This window comes from Zeus faber (assembly GCF_960531495.2).
Source record: "Zeus faber genome assembly, chromosome: 5".
Classification (NCBI taxonomy): domain Eukaryota; kingdom Metazoa; phylum Chordata; class Actinopteri; order Zeiformes; family Zeidae; genus Zeus; species Zeus faber.
Genome location: NC_137192.1, coordinates 28,476,814 through 28,492,897, shown reverse-complemented (window position 1 = coordinate 28,492,897; position 16,084 = coordinate 28,476,814). Strand labels below are relative to the sequence as shown.

General features: G+C 48.1%; 1 protein-coding gene across 1 annotated transcript; it reads left to right on the top strand.

Moving 5' to 3' along the window:
- Positions 1-4,137: 4,137 nt before the first annotated feature.
- Positions 4,138-10,647, top strand: myorg (myogenesis regulating glycosidase). Its single transcript, XM_080001504.1, has 3 exons — positions 4,138-4,185; positions 6,989-7,349; positions 7,480-10,647. Exons 2-3 carry the CDS (start codon positions 7,087-7,089, stop codon positions 9,269-9,271), a joined length of 2,055 nt encoding a protein of 684 aa, XP_079857630.1. The 5' UTR covers positions 4,138-4,185; positions 6,989-7,086; the 3' UTR covers positions 9,272-10,647.
- Positions 10,648-16,084: the final 5,437 nt, after the last annotated feature.

Sequence of the window (16,084 nt, the reverse complement as noted above, 5' to 3'; positions counted from 1 at the left end):
TCCATGACTGTCTTTCCTTCTGGAGAGATCACCCGACCTGACCTCACCCAGTGTGAACAAGATGACTAATATTGATAATAATAATAATAATAAAATAGTAAATTTAATAATAATAATAATAATAATAATAATAATAAAAAAGTAAATTTAATAATTATAATATTAGTAATAATAATAATGGCTTTAATTTATAGAACGCCTTCCAAGGGACCCAAGGTCGCTTTACACACGCACATAGTGGCCTACAAACAGTAGGGTACAAAAAAAGTGACTATCATTTTGGTTTATTTGATGCAACTCAGAATATGGCATTCATAATTATTCCCACAACGGTAGAAATGATAGAAATTGTCCTGTGTCAAATAGAAAATAAAGGTGTATTCATTAAAGAATGTATTTGTGTCTCTCTTTGAAACCCATTCTGAATTATCATGTTTTTGTTGATGTGGCGGTATCTTACCAATGCATCCAAAGGAGAGTTTCACAGGAAAATGTTTTATTTTGGAGGGTTACTAAATGAAGACTCGCTAATGACCCTTTGCCGTCTTTGAGGTGATGTGATGTCATGCAGTAGTGTACTGGAAGTTACGATGCAGAGAAACATCCATCACAGGGATGTGGAAGCGCTATGATCTCCATCTCTCCTTCGCTTTTGTTAATTCTCTCTCTCTCTCTCTCTGCCTCCGTCCTCTCCCTCCGTCCTCTGCCTCCGTCCTCTCCAGGACTTCCTCTTTCCCCGCAGACTGCAGCCAACCAACAGACCCTCCCAGGCGTTGCCCATGGGCGTAGGCCGACCTCTATTCCCCCCCCTCGGCTTCCATAGTCGAGGTCTGTGTACAGACATACGTATACCTGTGCATTACAAAAAGCGCATGTGTGTATGGAGCAAATTTGAGATGACGGCTTTTCCCCTGACCTTCCACTTTCTCTCCTCTCCCTCCGAAGACGCTCGAGCGGCTCATCATTTGAACACTACTGTCACTGGCAAATTACCCTGTATACCTGCTGCCAGTTCATCAGCGACGTATGAAGTGCCCTCTGCTGGTAAAAGGCACAAACTACATCCCAGGTCCACAACTACTATAGACGGCCAAGTTCAAACCCCATTGAGGAACATGCAAAGGTATTGGGAAAAAAGATAATAATTGAATCACCTGGACCAATGCATACATTTTGGGAATTACTCTATAAATCGATTTAAATAAAATCGAATATCCTGACAACTGAGGATGCAATATTTGTTTTGGCTCTATTTGCTGAAAATTTCACTGCATATATGTATGAACGTATGTATATGTATGTGACAAATAATCTCTTGAACTTGAACTTGAACTTGAAATTGTCACTCTTTGCTGTCGACTTGGTTTGTTTAGGTCGTCCCAGCGTGAGCCGGGGCAGAGGATTATGAATCAAGGACGCAGGTGGGTCAATGGCTCCCGTCCTTATGTGTGACCTTTGACCCGGTACGCGGCCCATCAAACTGATTGACATTGTTTTCAGTCACGTTAAACACGGTCGGCCTATCAGGTCATCAACCGTCCGTGTGAGTCGGGTCATGACAATCTGAAAAAAAACAACAGGCATGACAGAAATTCCGGCATTTCGTGAGAATGTGTCAATGGTTGAACATAAACGTGCAGTTCTTGAGGCGACAGCATAAAATGAGGTACATTTCTTTTTACCAGGCAGCCGACCACCAAACCTCAGAGGCGACTCCACACTGCAGATCAACACCATCCTTCACACGCAGACCACTGGACCTACCGCTCCAGCAACACACTGGATTCATGGTTGACGGCGTTATTTCCTCCACACAAGCCTAGTTATTGTATGCCGTGAAAAATAATGAACAGTGTGATTTAGTTTTTTTCGTTTCTTTCCTATGTTTCGCTCCAGCGGTGGACACAGCTGCTTCCATGTGGTGAAGCCCTACCAGGCCGGACACTACGTCATACACCCCGAGTTTGTGTCCGAATCCCTTCGTTAAATCGGCACACACTGTCCCATCACGTCGCTTTGTCAGAGCTTTTGTTCTCCAATAAATGTGATTTATTAATGATAATGTATTAATTACACATTTATATAATTAACAATTATTTAAATAATATAAAGAAATAATTAAATCATTTTTATTAGACAAGCAAGTTACCGGGTGGTGGTAAGGCGAGCTGCTTTGTGACATGATAATGGTATATCTGTGGTTGGCTCTGGCTATTGTTTTTGCTGAAATTGTTATTCTTCTGGACACTATCACATGTCAATGAAATGTGAAAAAGGGCTGGAACCCTATTGTTTTTGCTGGTTTTTGTCTTCATTTTGTCTTCAATTGATCCCATTGTTGCCATTGGTGCAATTGCTGCGATATAATAATACAAATAATAATAAAAAAAGCTGCAGACAGCAATACACGAGGTCCAGTTTATTAATTTTGGGCACGCGTTACATTTATTTTTTATTTTTTTTTGTAATGCATCAAAATCTAGTCGTCAAGATCATTTTTGGACTTCAGGATTTTTGGACTTTTTTTTTTTGGACAACAGGTTCTTTACTGTCTTCGATTTTCGCCAATTTTTCGGCATCTGGAACGATAACAAAAACAAACTTTTGTAATTACTTTTCATAACAATAATAATAAATACATTTAATTTTAGAAATATATTAACACATGTTATTTGTAGTTACTACTTTATTGTACTTTTAACATAGGTGATGTACAATTGTCAAATTCAGTTTAATAGAGTACTTATCTATATTGTAATGCAGACAGCATTTATGGAACTTTAACATTAATTTGGCATTAGAATTATTATGGAAGAACTTGTCAATACTACAAACAAAAATCTATTTTTTCATTGAAGCTTGTTTAGTTTAGGTGTGGGGAAATGTTTATACATGACGTTTATTTAAAAAAAAGTTGTTTATTCTTTACTTTAAACTAAATGTTTTCATTGTTATGACTTACCTTGTTTATGTTGGTACATCTGGGGTCTCAGTGATGGTAGGTGACGTTGTGTCTCGCATACGTCAATTATGATTTATTCGCATAGATTCACGATGGCAGTCTAGTTTACGTAATTAAATTGTTGACTCTTTCCCTCGGATTACATTTTCAATCATTTATTTTTTTTATTTCCATGAAATACCAAAAACGTTGTGGTATTTCTGTGAGTAACCATTGCACAGCTCCTATTTTTACGACGTCTCGCCGTTCATCACATGAACGCATCACTCAGTTGCACATTCCAGTGGATTCAAAGTTTTTGTGCATTACTGTTTATTGTATCTTTCATTTATTTGGCAAAGTAATGGGGACCAAAGAGATAAAATAGCAACAGGACAGATCTACAGACATCTACCAGGTAAGACAGTACATAAATATTCACGTAATTTTGCAATGTAATTTGTAATGTCGAACCAATACAGAACCACAATGGTCCAATGTAAATTCTTAACCAGAATCTGTAATCAAATCCCATCTCCTTCAGTTTAAGAATAGTGACGTGTCAGTTAAGCAGGGCCGGCTGAATATTTCGGGTCAAAGTTGTTCGGTTTTCCACTAATGGCCGCTCCGGGTGCGGACCGATTTGGATGAAATTTAAAACCCCGAGATGTTTCTGACATAGCGGCCCAAACGACACCTCAGGCCGCGTCCGTAGCCTACGCCAAAGTATGTCTTCCGGATCGTTTTAGCCGCACATACTGAGGCGCGGAATGCATTGAAACCCTGTCTGCGATATCGATCCGATTTGGTCAGGTTTTTCCAGTCGTTTCTGCTCCGCGTGTGGATGAAACTTCAAGTCATGAGGTGTTTGAGACATACCGCCTCAAGCAAGACGTAAACTCTTTATTATTATTATTATTATTACGGGCTGGACCCCTAGATAATAATCAATCATATATACCGTATATGTTAAATAATAATATCTTTATTTTCATTATTGCTGTGGAATTATAATAACTGTAACAATGATGGAACTCCTCCGGGTGTTAATGACCTTTTATCAGACGCCCCGCAGTCCTCGCCGCCGTCCCGGTCCGAGCGCGGCACGGCCGGACTCCACCTCCCGGCATGCACCGCGCGCGCGCCGCGGTACTCGGTGCGGTCAGCGGGTGCGGCGCGCCCCGTCCTGGGAGGAACCGAGCCCCGAGCAGCTCCGCGGGGGGAGAGGAGAGCCGGGACGCGAGGTAAGGAAAAAAAACAACAACAACAACCCCAAAAACGAACAGCAACAACAACAACAACAACAAACCCGAGCCAACCCCCCCCCCGGAGCTAGTACCGCCTGAAGCCAAGATGCGGTGCCGGGATACTCGCTGGTGATCAGCGGTCAGACGTTCCAGAGCCCGCGGGGGGGACGCGTGGACATAACGGGATTCTTTAAGACGCGTGCGCTGATTGCGCGGGGCTTCGGACCCGCTTTCCTTCGGACCGGTACCGGCCGGACGAACGGGGGGGGGGAGAAAAGGAGGAAAACTAAGAGAAAAGACGCTTTTCGGGTGGTACTCGGTCACCGCCGACGGTCGCGGCGTTGCGTGCCGCCGTGTGAGTGGCCGTGTGACCGCGGCGGCCCGAGTACAAGCGCCAGAAGGAAAACCACGTTCGGCGTCCGTGCTCGTGTGCTTGAAAGGCCGCCGGGTTTGACTCCGACAACTTCCAGGGAAGATCTCCCTCGTCGTGTCCAGTGCGACGCCCTGGTTGAACTGGCGTGTGTAGAAATATCAGTTCTGGTCAAAACGAAAAGTTCAAATGAGTGCTTGAGAAATATATATATATATATAAAAATAAAAATAAAAATAAGAAAAATAAAGTGGAGACGTTTACCTCGAAGTGCACTGCGGTGCAGTAAAAGTGGAAAGTCTCTCAAACGGAATATACTTAAGTACGTGCGGATACTCAAAAAGGAAGAAAAAAAAAAAGTACTTCGGTACTTTCCACCGCTGCGGTGCGACGTACCCGCAACAAACACGACGCCCGCACTCCCCCCCCCCCCCTGTTGTTGTTGTTGTTGAGTTTGTGAGACGGTCCTGGGCCTCTGAGAATCAGCATTTCTCTGCTTGTTTTCCCCCGTTTCGTCATAGATAAAGAACGAGCTGAAAGGGCAGAACGTGAACCCGCACGAACACCCGTCGCTGCTCTGTTATTGACATTTCTTTCCTGCTCACAGAGGCTTTTTTTTAAAGTTTTTTTTTAAAATAATGTCACCCGTTGGATGTCCAATAGTCATCCATTCTTTGAGTCTTTGAGTCCCTTCTCCGTTAACAGCCGTTGACAGAACAGTCTGTCAAAGTCTGCCCTGCCATGTATTGACTTGAGCCAGATACCCAGCGAGACCCACGGCTGAGTGCCGGAGAGGGGTCTGCGTTATCGCTTCTGTTGTGGTGGGAAAAATCAATACCAAGGCCGGTTGAACACACAGAATTAGTCCATTAGTTTGCTAATTAATAGTAAGCATCATTTATTATCGAGCCCGGTTGCCGGGCAGGATGGTGGCGGGACGACTGCGGTTCGGACTCGTCAGCAGCGCGGGAGGCGGGAGGAGGCCCTGCTCCCACGCCTCCCCGTCTAATCTGCTGTGATGTGCTAGTGCTGCAGTAACCACCAGCAGCCCTTTAATTACCCATAATAGATCACAGCTTCGTCTCCGTCTCCGCCGACGGGAGGAGGTCATGCGTGTCTATTCCAAATGAGTGCCGGACCGAGACGCCCTCGCCTTCATCGCCCGACCCCTCTGCGTCTCAAGCGCCTGTTTTGACGCGCGGGCCGTTGGAGCTCTCCGGGGCCCGACCGGTCCCACCCCCCGTGTGTGGGGGCCGTTCGTCCCCCTCGCTGGAGGAGGAGGCGGCGGAGGGGGGTGTTGGGCTCCCGTCCTCTCTCTCTCTCCCCCACCTTGGCGCTTGCCAGAGCTCCTCGGCCTAAATCGCTTCCCTTTCTCGCCGCTGAGCTCTCACTTCCTTCCATACAAATGAGTGTTGTGGTTTGGACGCTGCATTTGAATCACCGCTGCGAGCTCTCCCTCTGCCCGCCTCTGAAAGCACAGCCCAACCCTAAAAGTTTGCACCTTGTTTGTTAAGCGCCGCCAAGAGTTGTCCAGGCACCGTCAGGCGCAGCCAAATGAAGGGAACTATGGAGAGAGGAACACCGACGTGTTTATTTGCCATTTTAAAGTCGTACCATGTTTGTTTTTTTCATAGAAATTGTCAGGTCAACATGCATAAATATGTAGGAACAACAAAACATGTAATCACAGTCATAACCACATCAACAATGACGATAACATATATATTTAAAATAAAAACATAAATAGAGGTTGGGTTCTGTGAGTTTTTAGATTCTTTTGTGCCCAAATTAAACAGGGGACGTCTTCGTAGACAGAGCTGTTTTTTCATTGTTTATGATTTTCTTTGCGCATTTTATAGTGATGACACTTTTAGTTCTACATACAAATACAGACAGACGAGCATGCAGCATGTCACATATACAATAGACAAATATAAAGACGCATTTTTGTTTTCTCTGCGTTATTTTTAATTTAATTTCTATAGCGCCGTTCAACACACGCACACACACACTGTCACACCACGAGGAGAGTCTTGTGACCGGGATTGGAGAAGCGGCGACGTACACGCCGGCACCCTCCATGACCCGGAGGATCCGCCCCGGCATGTTGACATTAACCCCGACGTGCATGTCTTCTGGTGGTGGGAGGGGAGGGATTGGTTTGGAGTTTGTTGGCAGTTTAGTCTCAAATAAGCCCGACCTGCGTGTCTTGTGGAAGTGGAAGGAAACGGGACCGCGGGGAGCCCATGGAAATTAGGTCGGAACGTGCAAACTCCACGCAGACAGGACTTGTGGCAGCAGCACTGAGCGCGGCTCTATACCGACACTTTAAGTCTTATGTTGTGGGAAGCTACTGGGACATTTCATCAAGTTTTACCATAACAACTCGAGACGAGGCTTAAAAGCCACATTTCCTTTCTCTCCTTACAGCCAGGTGAGAAGGCAGGAGCCGAGAAAAGACCATAAAGCCTCCAGTGTCACGCCTGGCCAACCAGAGAATATCATCCGACAACCGCTGAAGACCAGCCATGTACCAGGTGGTGCCGGGGGGGGCGGGGGGCACCATAACAGATGTTATCCCCAAGCAGAAGCGCACCAAGGACACTCGGCCCTTGGTTGGGGCCGGAGTCATAGGCTTGGTCCTGGTGATCGCAGCGGTGACGGCCTGGTGCTACTACATCGCCTCGCTCCGCAAGGCCGAGTTGCTCAAGACACAGCTGCTGGACCTCAATAAGGATGGCTACATCATCCGCAACCAGGGCGGTGCCATCGTCTTCAGGATGGACTTCAGGTTGGTACTGGATGCACGATACAGATTCGGTGTCATAGTCTGCTATTCCACAGTGTTGCCGTACGGGCCGGCACATTTTTTTTAGTGCTTTTCTATCATTTTGGTCTGTAATCCTTGTACTTTTCGGCAGGTCTGGGACTCTGGATTTAGATTCTTGCTCTAAAGAGGGTGAGATGCTGAGCTGCGAGCGCACCACCGACCGAAAACTCAACTTTTTTATCGAGACCGTGCGGCCCAAGGATACCGTGCAGTGCTACCGCGTGCGCTGGGAGGAACTGGTCCCCGACATTCCCGTTGAGCACGCCATGACCTACAAATTTGCACACTGGTACGGCGGCGCGGTTTCTGCCATTCAGCACTGGCCCATATCCATCTCCGGTCAACAGAGGCCCAAGCCGTTTGTTACCAGCGACATCTATTCAAATCGAAATGAATTTGGTGGAATTCTAGAGAGTTATTGGCTTTCATCCAATGCCACGGCCATTAAAATCAATAGCTCTGTGCCTTTTCACCTGGGATGGAACGACACGGAGAAGACGATGCACTTCCAGGCGCGATACCAAGACAGTCCCTTCAAGCCGGGTTTCGGGGAAGCGCCGTGTGCCGAGCTCAGCTACCGAGTGTGTGTGGCCTTAGACGTTACCTCTATTCACAAGTACATGGTGCGCAGGTACTTCACCAAACCAAACAATGTACCGGCCAAGGCCATGTTTCGCCATCCCATTTGGTCCACCTGGGCGCTGCACAAGACCGACATCGACCAAGAGAAAGTCTTGGCGTATGCGGCAAACATCCGAAAGCATGGCTTCAACTGCAGTCACCTGGAACTGGATGACCGGTACACCCGCCGGTATGGGGAATTCCAGTTTGACCCTGTCAAGTTCCCCAATGCTTCGGCCATGTTCCAAAAGCTGAAAACAGATGGATTCCTGGTGTCCGTCTGGATCCACCCATTTGTGAACTATGACTCGGACAACTTCCATACCTGTGTGCAGAAGGGGCTGTTTGTCCGGGAACCCACCGGGCAGTTGCCGGCCTTGGTACGCTGGTGGAACGGGATCGGGGGTATTCTGGACTTCACAAATCCCGAAGCCCGTGATTGGTTTTCCTCCCACCTGCGTTTGCTGCGCTCCAAGTATGGGGTGTCGTCGTTTAAATTTGACGCCGGCGAGACAAATTACCTGCCCTGGAAATTCAGTACCAAAACTCCAATTCGGGACCCGAGCACTTTCACCAGACGTTACACGGAGATGGCTATTCCCTACAAGGACCGGGCCGAGCTGCGCAGCGGCTACCAGTCCCAGAACATATCATGCTTCTTCAGGCCCATCGACAGAGATTCTGTTTGGGGGTACGAGATGGGACTCAAGTCCCTCATACCCACGGTTCTCACCATCAGCATCCTGGGTTATCAGTTCATTCTGCCGGACATGATCGGAGGCAACGCCTACGCCAACCGCACCGTTGGGAACGGCGCGCTGCCCGATCGAGAGCTCTACATCCGCTGGCTGGAGCTGTCGGCCTTCATGCCCTCCATGCAGTTCTCCATCCCGCCCTGGGAGTATGACGACGAGGTGGTGGAGATCGCTCTCAAGTACACAGCGCTCCACGAGAGCATCGTGGCGCCGCGGGTCCTGGAGCTGGCCGGCGAGGTGCTCAACACGGGGGACCCCATCATACGGCCTTTGTGGTGGATCGCCACGGGGGACGAGACGGCCTACAAGATCGACTCTCAGTTCCTCATCGGGGACGATCTCATGATAGCGCCGGTGCTGGAGCCCGGCAAGCAGGAGCGGGACATCTACCTCCCCGCTGGCCGCTGGCAAAGCTACAAGGGCGAACGATTTGATATTAAGAAACCACTGCATCTCACCGACTATCCTGTGGACCTGGATGAAATCGCCTATTTTATATGGTTTTAGCTTCAGAGACGGAAGGCTTTGCGGCGCAGGGCAGCCAGTCCCCCGGCCGGCTCGTAAGACAACTTCCACGTGTTTGTGTTGATTGCTGGGATTCAACTAGAGAGTGGAAAGCGTTCTCCATCAACGTGAGACGCGAGAGCTTTTAACCAACATTTTAACGTCAAACTGTAACACCACAAAGGATTGCTTTCACAGTTGCCATTTCCTATAACTTAATCGTGTGGACGTGACGCGCTATCGCCGAATAACAAAGCAATGAATTTAAAGAGTTGATGTTTCTTTTTTTGTTTTTTGTTTTTTTTTACGTGTGAAAAAAGGGAAAATGCAAACTGTGAATATTGTAAGGACAGGTTTGAATGTTTTCCTCCGCCGAAGGTTTTGCTTCTGCTTTGTGTGAATGTGTTCCCGCGGGATCGTGGTTCAAGGCGGCCGTCCGGCTTCGCCAACGCTCTGCGGTGGCGGGAGGGGGGAGGGGGGTGTTTTAGCGCCTCAATACTACGTCGATGAAGCCCTCGGGGTCCCCTCTCCCAGGGTCCGGCTCCTCGGACTGCGGCGTCTCTCCTCCGCCCTCCCTCCTCCTGGGTGGGGTTTTCAGCGAGTCGGGCGTTGCGTGTCAGTGTGAGAGCGTGACACCTGATCCGCCTCACCTCTCAAACTCGGCACAAACCCGCCGGCGTGAGAGCGATGGCGTTGGCAAACACCGCGTCGTGGCGCATCAGGTCGTTTATACGGTTTCTCAGGAAAAGCTTTTGTTCTCAGGTGCTCGAAGTGTCTTAAATTCAACTAAACCGTCCAATGTAGCTTCATAAGTAAAGACATTAAGTCATTCATATTTGAATATAATAAGCTAACTAATTTATTGGGAGTAACCATGAAAATAATGAGAATAGACTAGAGAATAGTCATAAATTGAAGATTGTTCAGACTGGTAACTTTGGCATCCCAAATCAAATTTGAGATGTTAATGAAATTAAATCCATGTCTAGTCGACCACTGTATTGGATTTAAGTGATTTAATTTGATCACTGCATTTGTTCCTGATAAGTGTTGATGACCTCAGTCTGTTTTTTATTTTTATTTTGGGGTGGTGGTCTCTTTGGTTTCACCATAACCACTTATTTTTAGCCGTCTCACTCTGCCCATGAGCCGGGGTAATAGTCCCGGACTATTTCTGTCTCGCACCGTGTTGCTTTTCGACATGGTTCAACACGAGCCTCAATGGGGCTTTGGTGCTTTAACGGCTCTTATTGCGCCGTGTTCCACGTGAATGAAGGTTTGGAATTTCATCCTCCACTTGTATGAAATACAGAATTGAAAGTACCAACACCAGACATGTAATGTCAATCTTCTTTGCATGTGCTTTAATAAAACATGTTTGTAATGTTTCCTGATGTCTTACCTTATCTTACCGGGCTGGAAACAGTCATTATCGGGTAAAACCGCCGTAGCCTGCAGACATCTAATATTTAAGTGGAGACATGGAAAATTCATGGCTGGCCGTGAATTTTTCTTGTAGTTCCCAATGAATTTTTGAACGACCAAATAAATGCTTCATGCACATCTATAGCGATCGGTAACCTCTGAAACAAAGTGGTTCGTACGTTCCCTGCTGGGAGAAATGCCCTTTGGAGACCCCGAAAACTTTGCGACCGCCGGCCCATTAAGAGTTAATAACGACAAGGTGATGAGGCGACATGGAACGCACCTGGGGGGGCGTGCAGATCAATACATCATCTGCTGCTGCTGCTGTGTGTGTGTGTGTGTGTGTGTGAGAGTGTATGTGTGCGTGCGTGCCCGTGTGTGTGTGTGTGTGTGTGTGTGTGTGTGTGTGTGAGAGTGTATGTGTGCGTGCGTGTGTGTGTGTGTGTGCGAGAGAGAGAGGGGTAAATTCATTTATGTTTTTTTAATATATTTATTCATGAACATCAACTCTTTGTTTATGAACAAAACACCAATCAATGGTATCTTCTTCACTTGAACAGATAGACGCATCGATCGCAGCTGCAGTTATGACAGCTCGTGCCGCTCCTGTTTGATTTGGGAATGTATTGCATCGCGGGGCGGTATTACTTTACTGTAGTCTGCCGATGTCTCATCTTTCTCCAGAATTGATGCCGGCTAACGGCCTGTGCGGCGGTGGAGATACCGTCATCGACGAGCTGTCCGCGTGCCGCCGGAGATCGATGGTATTTGTTGGTTTGCTTTCAGATCAGGCTGTTTTGTTCGGGCCGACTTTTTCACAGAGCGCCGGCGTGAATAACTAGGCCCCGGTTTGAGGCCTTCATGCAGATCAGCGAGGGAAAGGACGCGAAGAAACAGTGAGAGCACAGCGGAGCAGAGGAAACCATTTGAAGTACCATACGCTATTCTATTTTGCTCATTAAAACAAAACTATACATCCGATGGCGTTGCACGCAGTTAAATAATAAAACCCGAGGTGACTGATGTCTGTGTTGAAAATAATAATAAGATTAAGTAATAAAATAGAATGAAATAATAAGTCTGTTGCAAAACGTGGACAAAGTATAGTTGATATCCGCAGGGTTTGAAGTCACTTGAAAGCCAGAAGCAGCTCAGAGGTTCAGCGTTGAAGAGGGGACCAAACGCGTTCTTTGTTGCACGGACAGTGCAGTACTGCACATGTCCAGAGGGACGCAGTGTAGCTTCAATAATCACAGGATGCCAGTGGCCTGTGGTCCAGATGTGACGTGGACGCACGCACCAACCAGGACACAAACCTGGCAGATCTCTCCCCCGTCCCTCCCCACCTGCGAACCCACCTGTGTGTGTCCATCTGCAAAGGAGAGGAGCCAGTTGTTCTGGGCGGCGGCCAGAGTGTCTCAAGTACCACCCCAACTACACCCGTCTGTCTGTCTGTCTGTCTGTCTGTCTGAAAAACACAGAGGAAACAAACAATATGGATTCTAAATAGAATAAAACGCAATTTGTTGTCGTCACTTGTTACACACATGTTACATGTAAATATAACTCTATTCTGACTTTAATCTTACAAGCTTAAGTTTTTTTTTTCCCCATTTATAATATTTTACACATTTTACACAATAGATTTAATTCATATTTTGCTGATGCATCTTGTGTTATCTATGTTGTACTGTTGACTGTAATGCTTGTGTACTATATGTATTTGATCTGTTTTTAGCTTTTTATTTCTATGCTTTTGTATAATTTATTTTATGGCTCATGTGTATGAAATGTGCTATAAAAATATATAGTTTTAGTACTAGTTGTACTACTTTTTACTTGACACAGCCACTTACTACCTTTCGTACTATTGTGTTATTACTTATAACTTACTTTTACCATTACTTTATTCTTCTACTTGCATTGTTGAGATAACATGAGGCACAAGCATTTCATGGCTCAAGTAAACCCCGACAAAAAACCCCACTTGAAACTTCAGATGGCCTGCCACGTTAGATAAGGCTTCTAAGCAGTGCTTGGAGTGGCAAAGAATATGTGCCGGTACTCCCCTCCGCCCATGTTCACCAAGATAACAGACCTGACGTCACGGCAACGCCGAGTCAGAGCCGGCAGCTTGTGCGTTCTAATGATTAAAAAGAAAAACTGCGCTCCGACTCAATCATGATCTATTTCACAGCATGTGCAGTTGATTTGTCCTCTTGAGGCGGCGGAACCGACACCGGCGGCTTGTGAGAGGTGCCGGTGCGCAAGGAATAGTACTGTGTACCGGCCCACTCCGAGCACCGCTCTTAATCAAATCTTGAGTTTATTTTAAATTATTTACAACCCGTGTCTACCACTGGAGTGCTATTACTACTCAAGTAAATGGAAAAAAAATAAAAAAAAACCTCCAGCTGCAAAAACTTCACAGCTCTACATTAAAACTTCTCAAAAGACCACTCTTTAAATCACGGTGCCAATCCGGCTCCTCGGGGCGGTGTTTCAGAGGCGCCGGGTGGCGTCCGCTGTCGAGGGCCACGGGGGAAATAAAAAAAAAAAAACCCTCCGGCCATCTCCTGCAAAGCGAGGATCGTCATCCTTAACCCAGGGTTCTCGCTCCGTGTCTGGAATGACCTCACATCTGGCGGCGCCGCGCCTTGTCTGACAGGAATATGCCTCTCCTCGCTAACGTAACAAATGAACCCGGCGCCCCGGAGACCGCCCTCGCATCTGTTTGCTCTCCTCACCCGTCTCCTACGCCGCGCGGCACGGACCCGCCGCGCCTCGGAAGCCTTTTCCCGAAATGCATTGGACGCCTCGGGCGTTGCGAGGGGCCCGTGCAAGAGACGGCGTTGAGGCCGGCGGTGGTAGTTTTTCATTAGCGGTTTTGAATCTGCCGTCTTTTGGGAGTCGGAGACAAGCGGAACCGTCCACGCAAGACACGCTTGGGGCACGTTTGGAACCCGCGAGCTCCAGGACCAGGAATGTCCCCCCATTAGAGGGCGGAAGGAGTGTCGGGGCTCGGAGGAAAGCATGCATAATTGAAACGTTGCGTCACCGCGGCAGCGGCGGCGGCGCACAAGACGGCGTGATTGATACCATTTTGGAGCACTCCTGTCCCTTCACGCTCCCGGGGTTTACCTGAGGAGAAACCCGGGGAGGGGGAAAGGTGCTTAGGTGGCTCATCTGGGTTTTGGGAGAAAATTGGTGCCATCCATCAAACGGCGCATTTAACAAACGCCAAACACGGGGGCCAGCCAACAAAGAATTTGTATTTAAGGCTGTGAACTGGGAAACGTGTGAGGTGCAGGGACTGGTGAGGGTCTATCAATCAGCCAGTCAGCTCCTTTATTTAACAAGCGAGGGGCACAGACCCCAAGGGCCACACTCCATATTCTGGCTGGTTGGGTTCGCGGTCCTTCCCCTGTAAGAGGGATAAAAAATAAAAATAAAAAAGGGGGAAAAGAGGGATAAAGGGAGGAGGGCGCCAGGGACATGAAGGGATGTGGGGTGGGGGCGGGGGTGTGTGTGTGTGTGTGTGGGGGGGGGGGGCGCATCAAGGTTTGGCCCGTGTCCCTTGGCGTGCTGATGCGCTTCATCTTCTCGGTGCAAAGGCCTGGAACTGCTTTTTGATGGGATTTTCAGCCCCGTGGCCTCCGCTGTCCCGGCGTCCATCTGGAGGCATGCCGGCTGCGGAGCGTGCAGCCAGCCACTCAGCGTCGCGGCCATGAAGAAACAGCCCGTGGGCCGGGCCAGCGCCACTGATCTAAGGCCGCGGCTCCGCGAGCCGGACGGGCCGGCGGTCAGTGGCACGCGGCGCTGCCGGGGACGGACCGATCTCAAAGTGACAGTGTGCCCAGTGGAGCCGAGGGCCGTGGCCGCACTCCACCGCGCTCCTCTCCGCAGCTCCCAAAATACTTTTCCAGACTATTCAGCAACATTAGAGGAATGTGAGAGGACAGTACATGCTGTGTGTGTGTGTGTGTGTGTGTGCGCGCGTGTGTGTGTGTGTTTGTCAACTGTATTCCTCTCTGGTTTAGTGTCTTATAAAATGCACCGGCAGAAGCAATACATAATAGCACTGCATATACAGTACAACGAAATGTTCTGCACAAGTTAATAGATATATAGACACAGATTTCATAACAACTTATTTTCTCGTCCTATATGTGTATAGGGCTGAAATAAAACCCTCCGTCACAGTAATGACTCCACCGCATATTAATTCCACCGGAGCCGAATTTAAAACCACAGGGCACAACATATAACACAATTATATCAGCAATATAGGTTTGAAAATCAAACCTAAATCTGCACACACACGCCCGCGCACGGGCGCACGCGCGCAACACACACACACACACACACACACACACACACACACACACACACACACACACACACACACACACACACACACACACACACACACACACACACACACACACACACACACACACACACAATCATGATTGGCTCATATTATCAGCCGCCAAATTATGTCCGTCCCCGGGGATGCGGCAGAAAAATTATGGATGGGTATTTGGGAGAGCTGTGGTGCGACATGATATCCACGGCTGCGTCGGGCATGAAGCGGGCGCGGCCGAAGGAAATGTTTTTGTTTCCAGTCGGTACTATACGGCATCGTTAGCATATCTCCCTCCCTCCTGACGACTGTAAATCCAGCGGCTGTAGCCCGGCGGTGGGAGAGATGGGCAGACGGCAGACTGTATAAATAAACAGAGTCTGTCTGAGGGCAGCACCGTGGCCCCCACCTGCCCGTCATCAATCACTATTACAGCGACCACTGGCAGCCCAATCGGCCTTTTATAGGCCTTTGAAATGATCAAACATCTGCTCATAACCATGCTTCATATAGGGTTGCATTATACATACAATGTTAAATCTGGCGCGGCATCATCCTGCGGCGAACAAAAAGGTTTAACCACTGAAAAGACCATTTGGCGATGGTGTTTAGTCTTCATGTTTTAAGGAAATAATGTCCCCGAGGTGGATTTCACAAAAACAGCATCGACAGCGCCACAAACAGGGGCCCGGCGGGTGTCTCGGGGCTCGCCCAGCGGTCGGGATCGATGGCGCAGGAACAGGATTCAACTTCTGATTAAACGCTTTCCCTTCTCTCGCCGTTTCCCCCAAAATGGAAAAACAAAATGAATTAGTCCAGGCGCGGGCGGCTGACTGGTTGCGACGCGCGGCGAACGCTTCCGGGTCCGAGAGGTTGAGGAAGTTTTGTCTGCGGGGACGGGGGAATGAATCCAAGTGTTCCAAGGTTAATGGTGGCGTGAAACAAAATGGATCCGATGCCAGGGGCGCGCTGACAGGTGATTTGACATGCGCCAAGGTGGGCCATCAATCTGGAGCCGGCCTTTC

Bases quoted from the DNA above. Each gene is read 5' to 3' on its own strand.
- myorg (XM_080001504.1), top strand. From the start codon at position 7,087: ATGTACCAGGTGGTGCCGGGGGGGGCGGGGGGCACCATAACAGATGTT. The intron at 7,350-7,479 runs GTTGGTACTGGA...ACTTTTCGGCAG, and splicing joins GTCTTCAGGATGGACTTCAG to GTCTGGGACTCTGGATTTAG.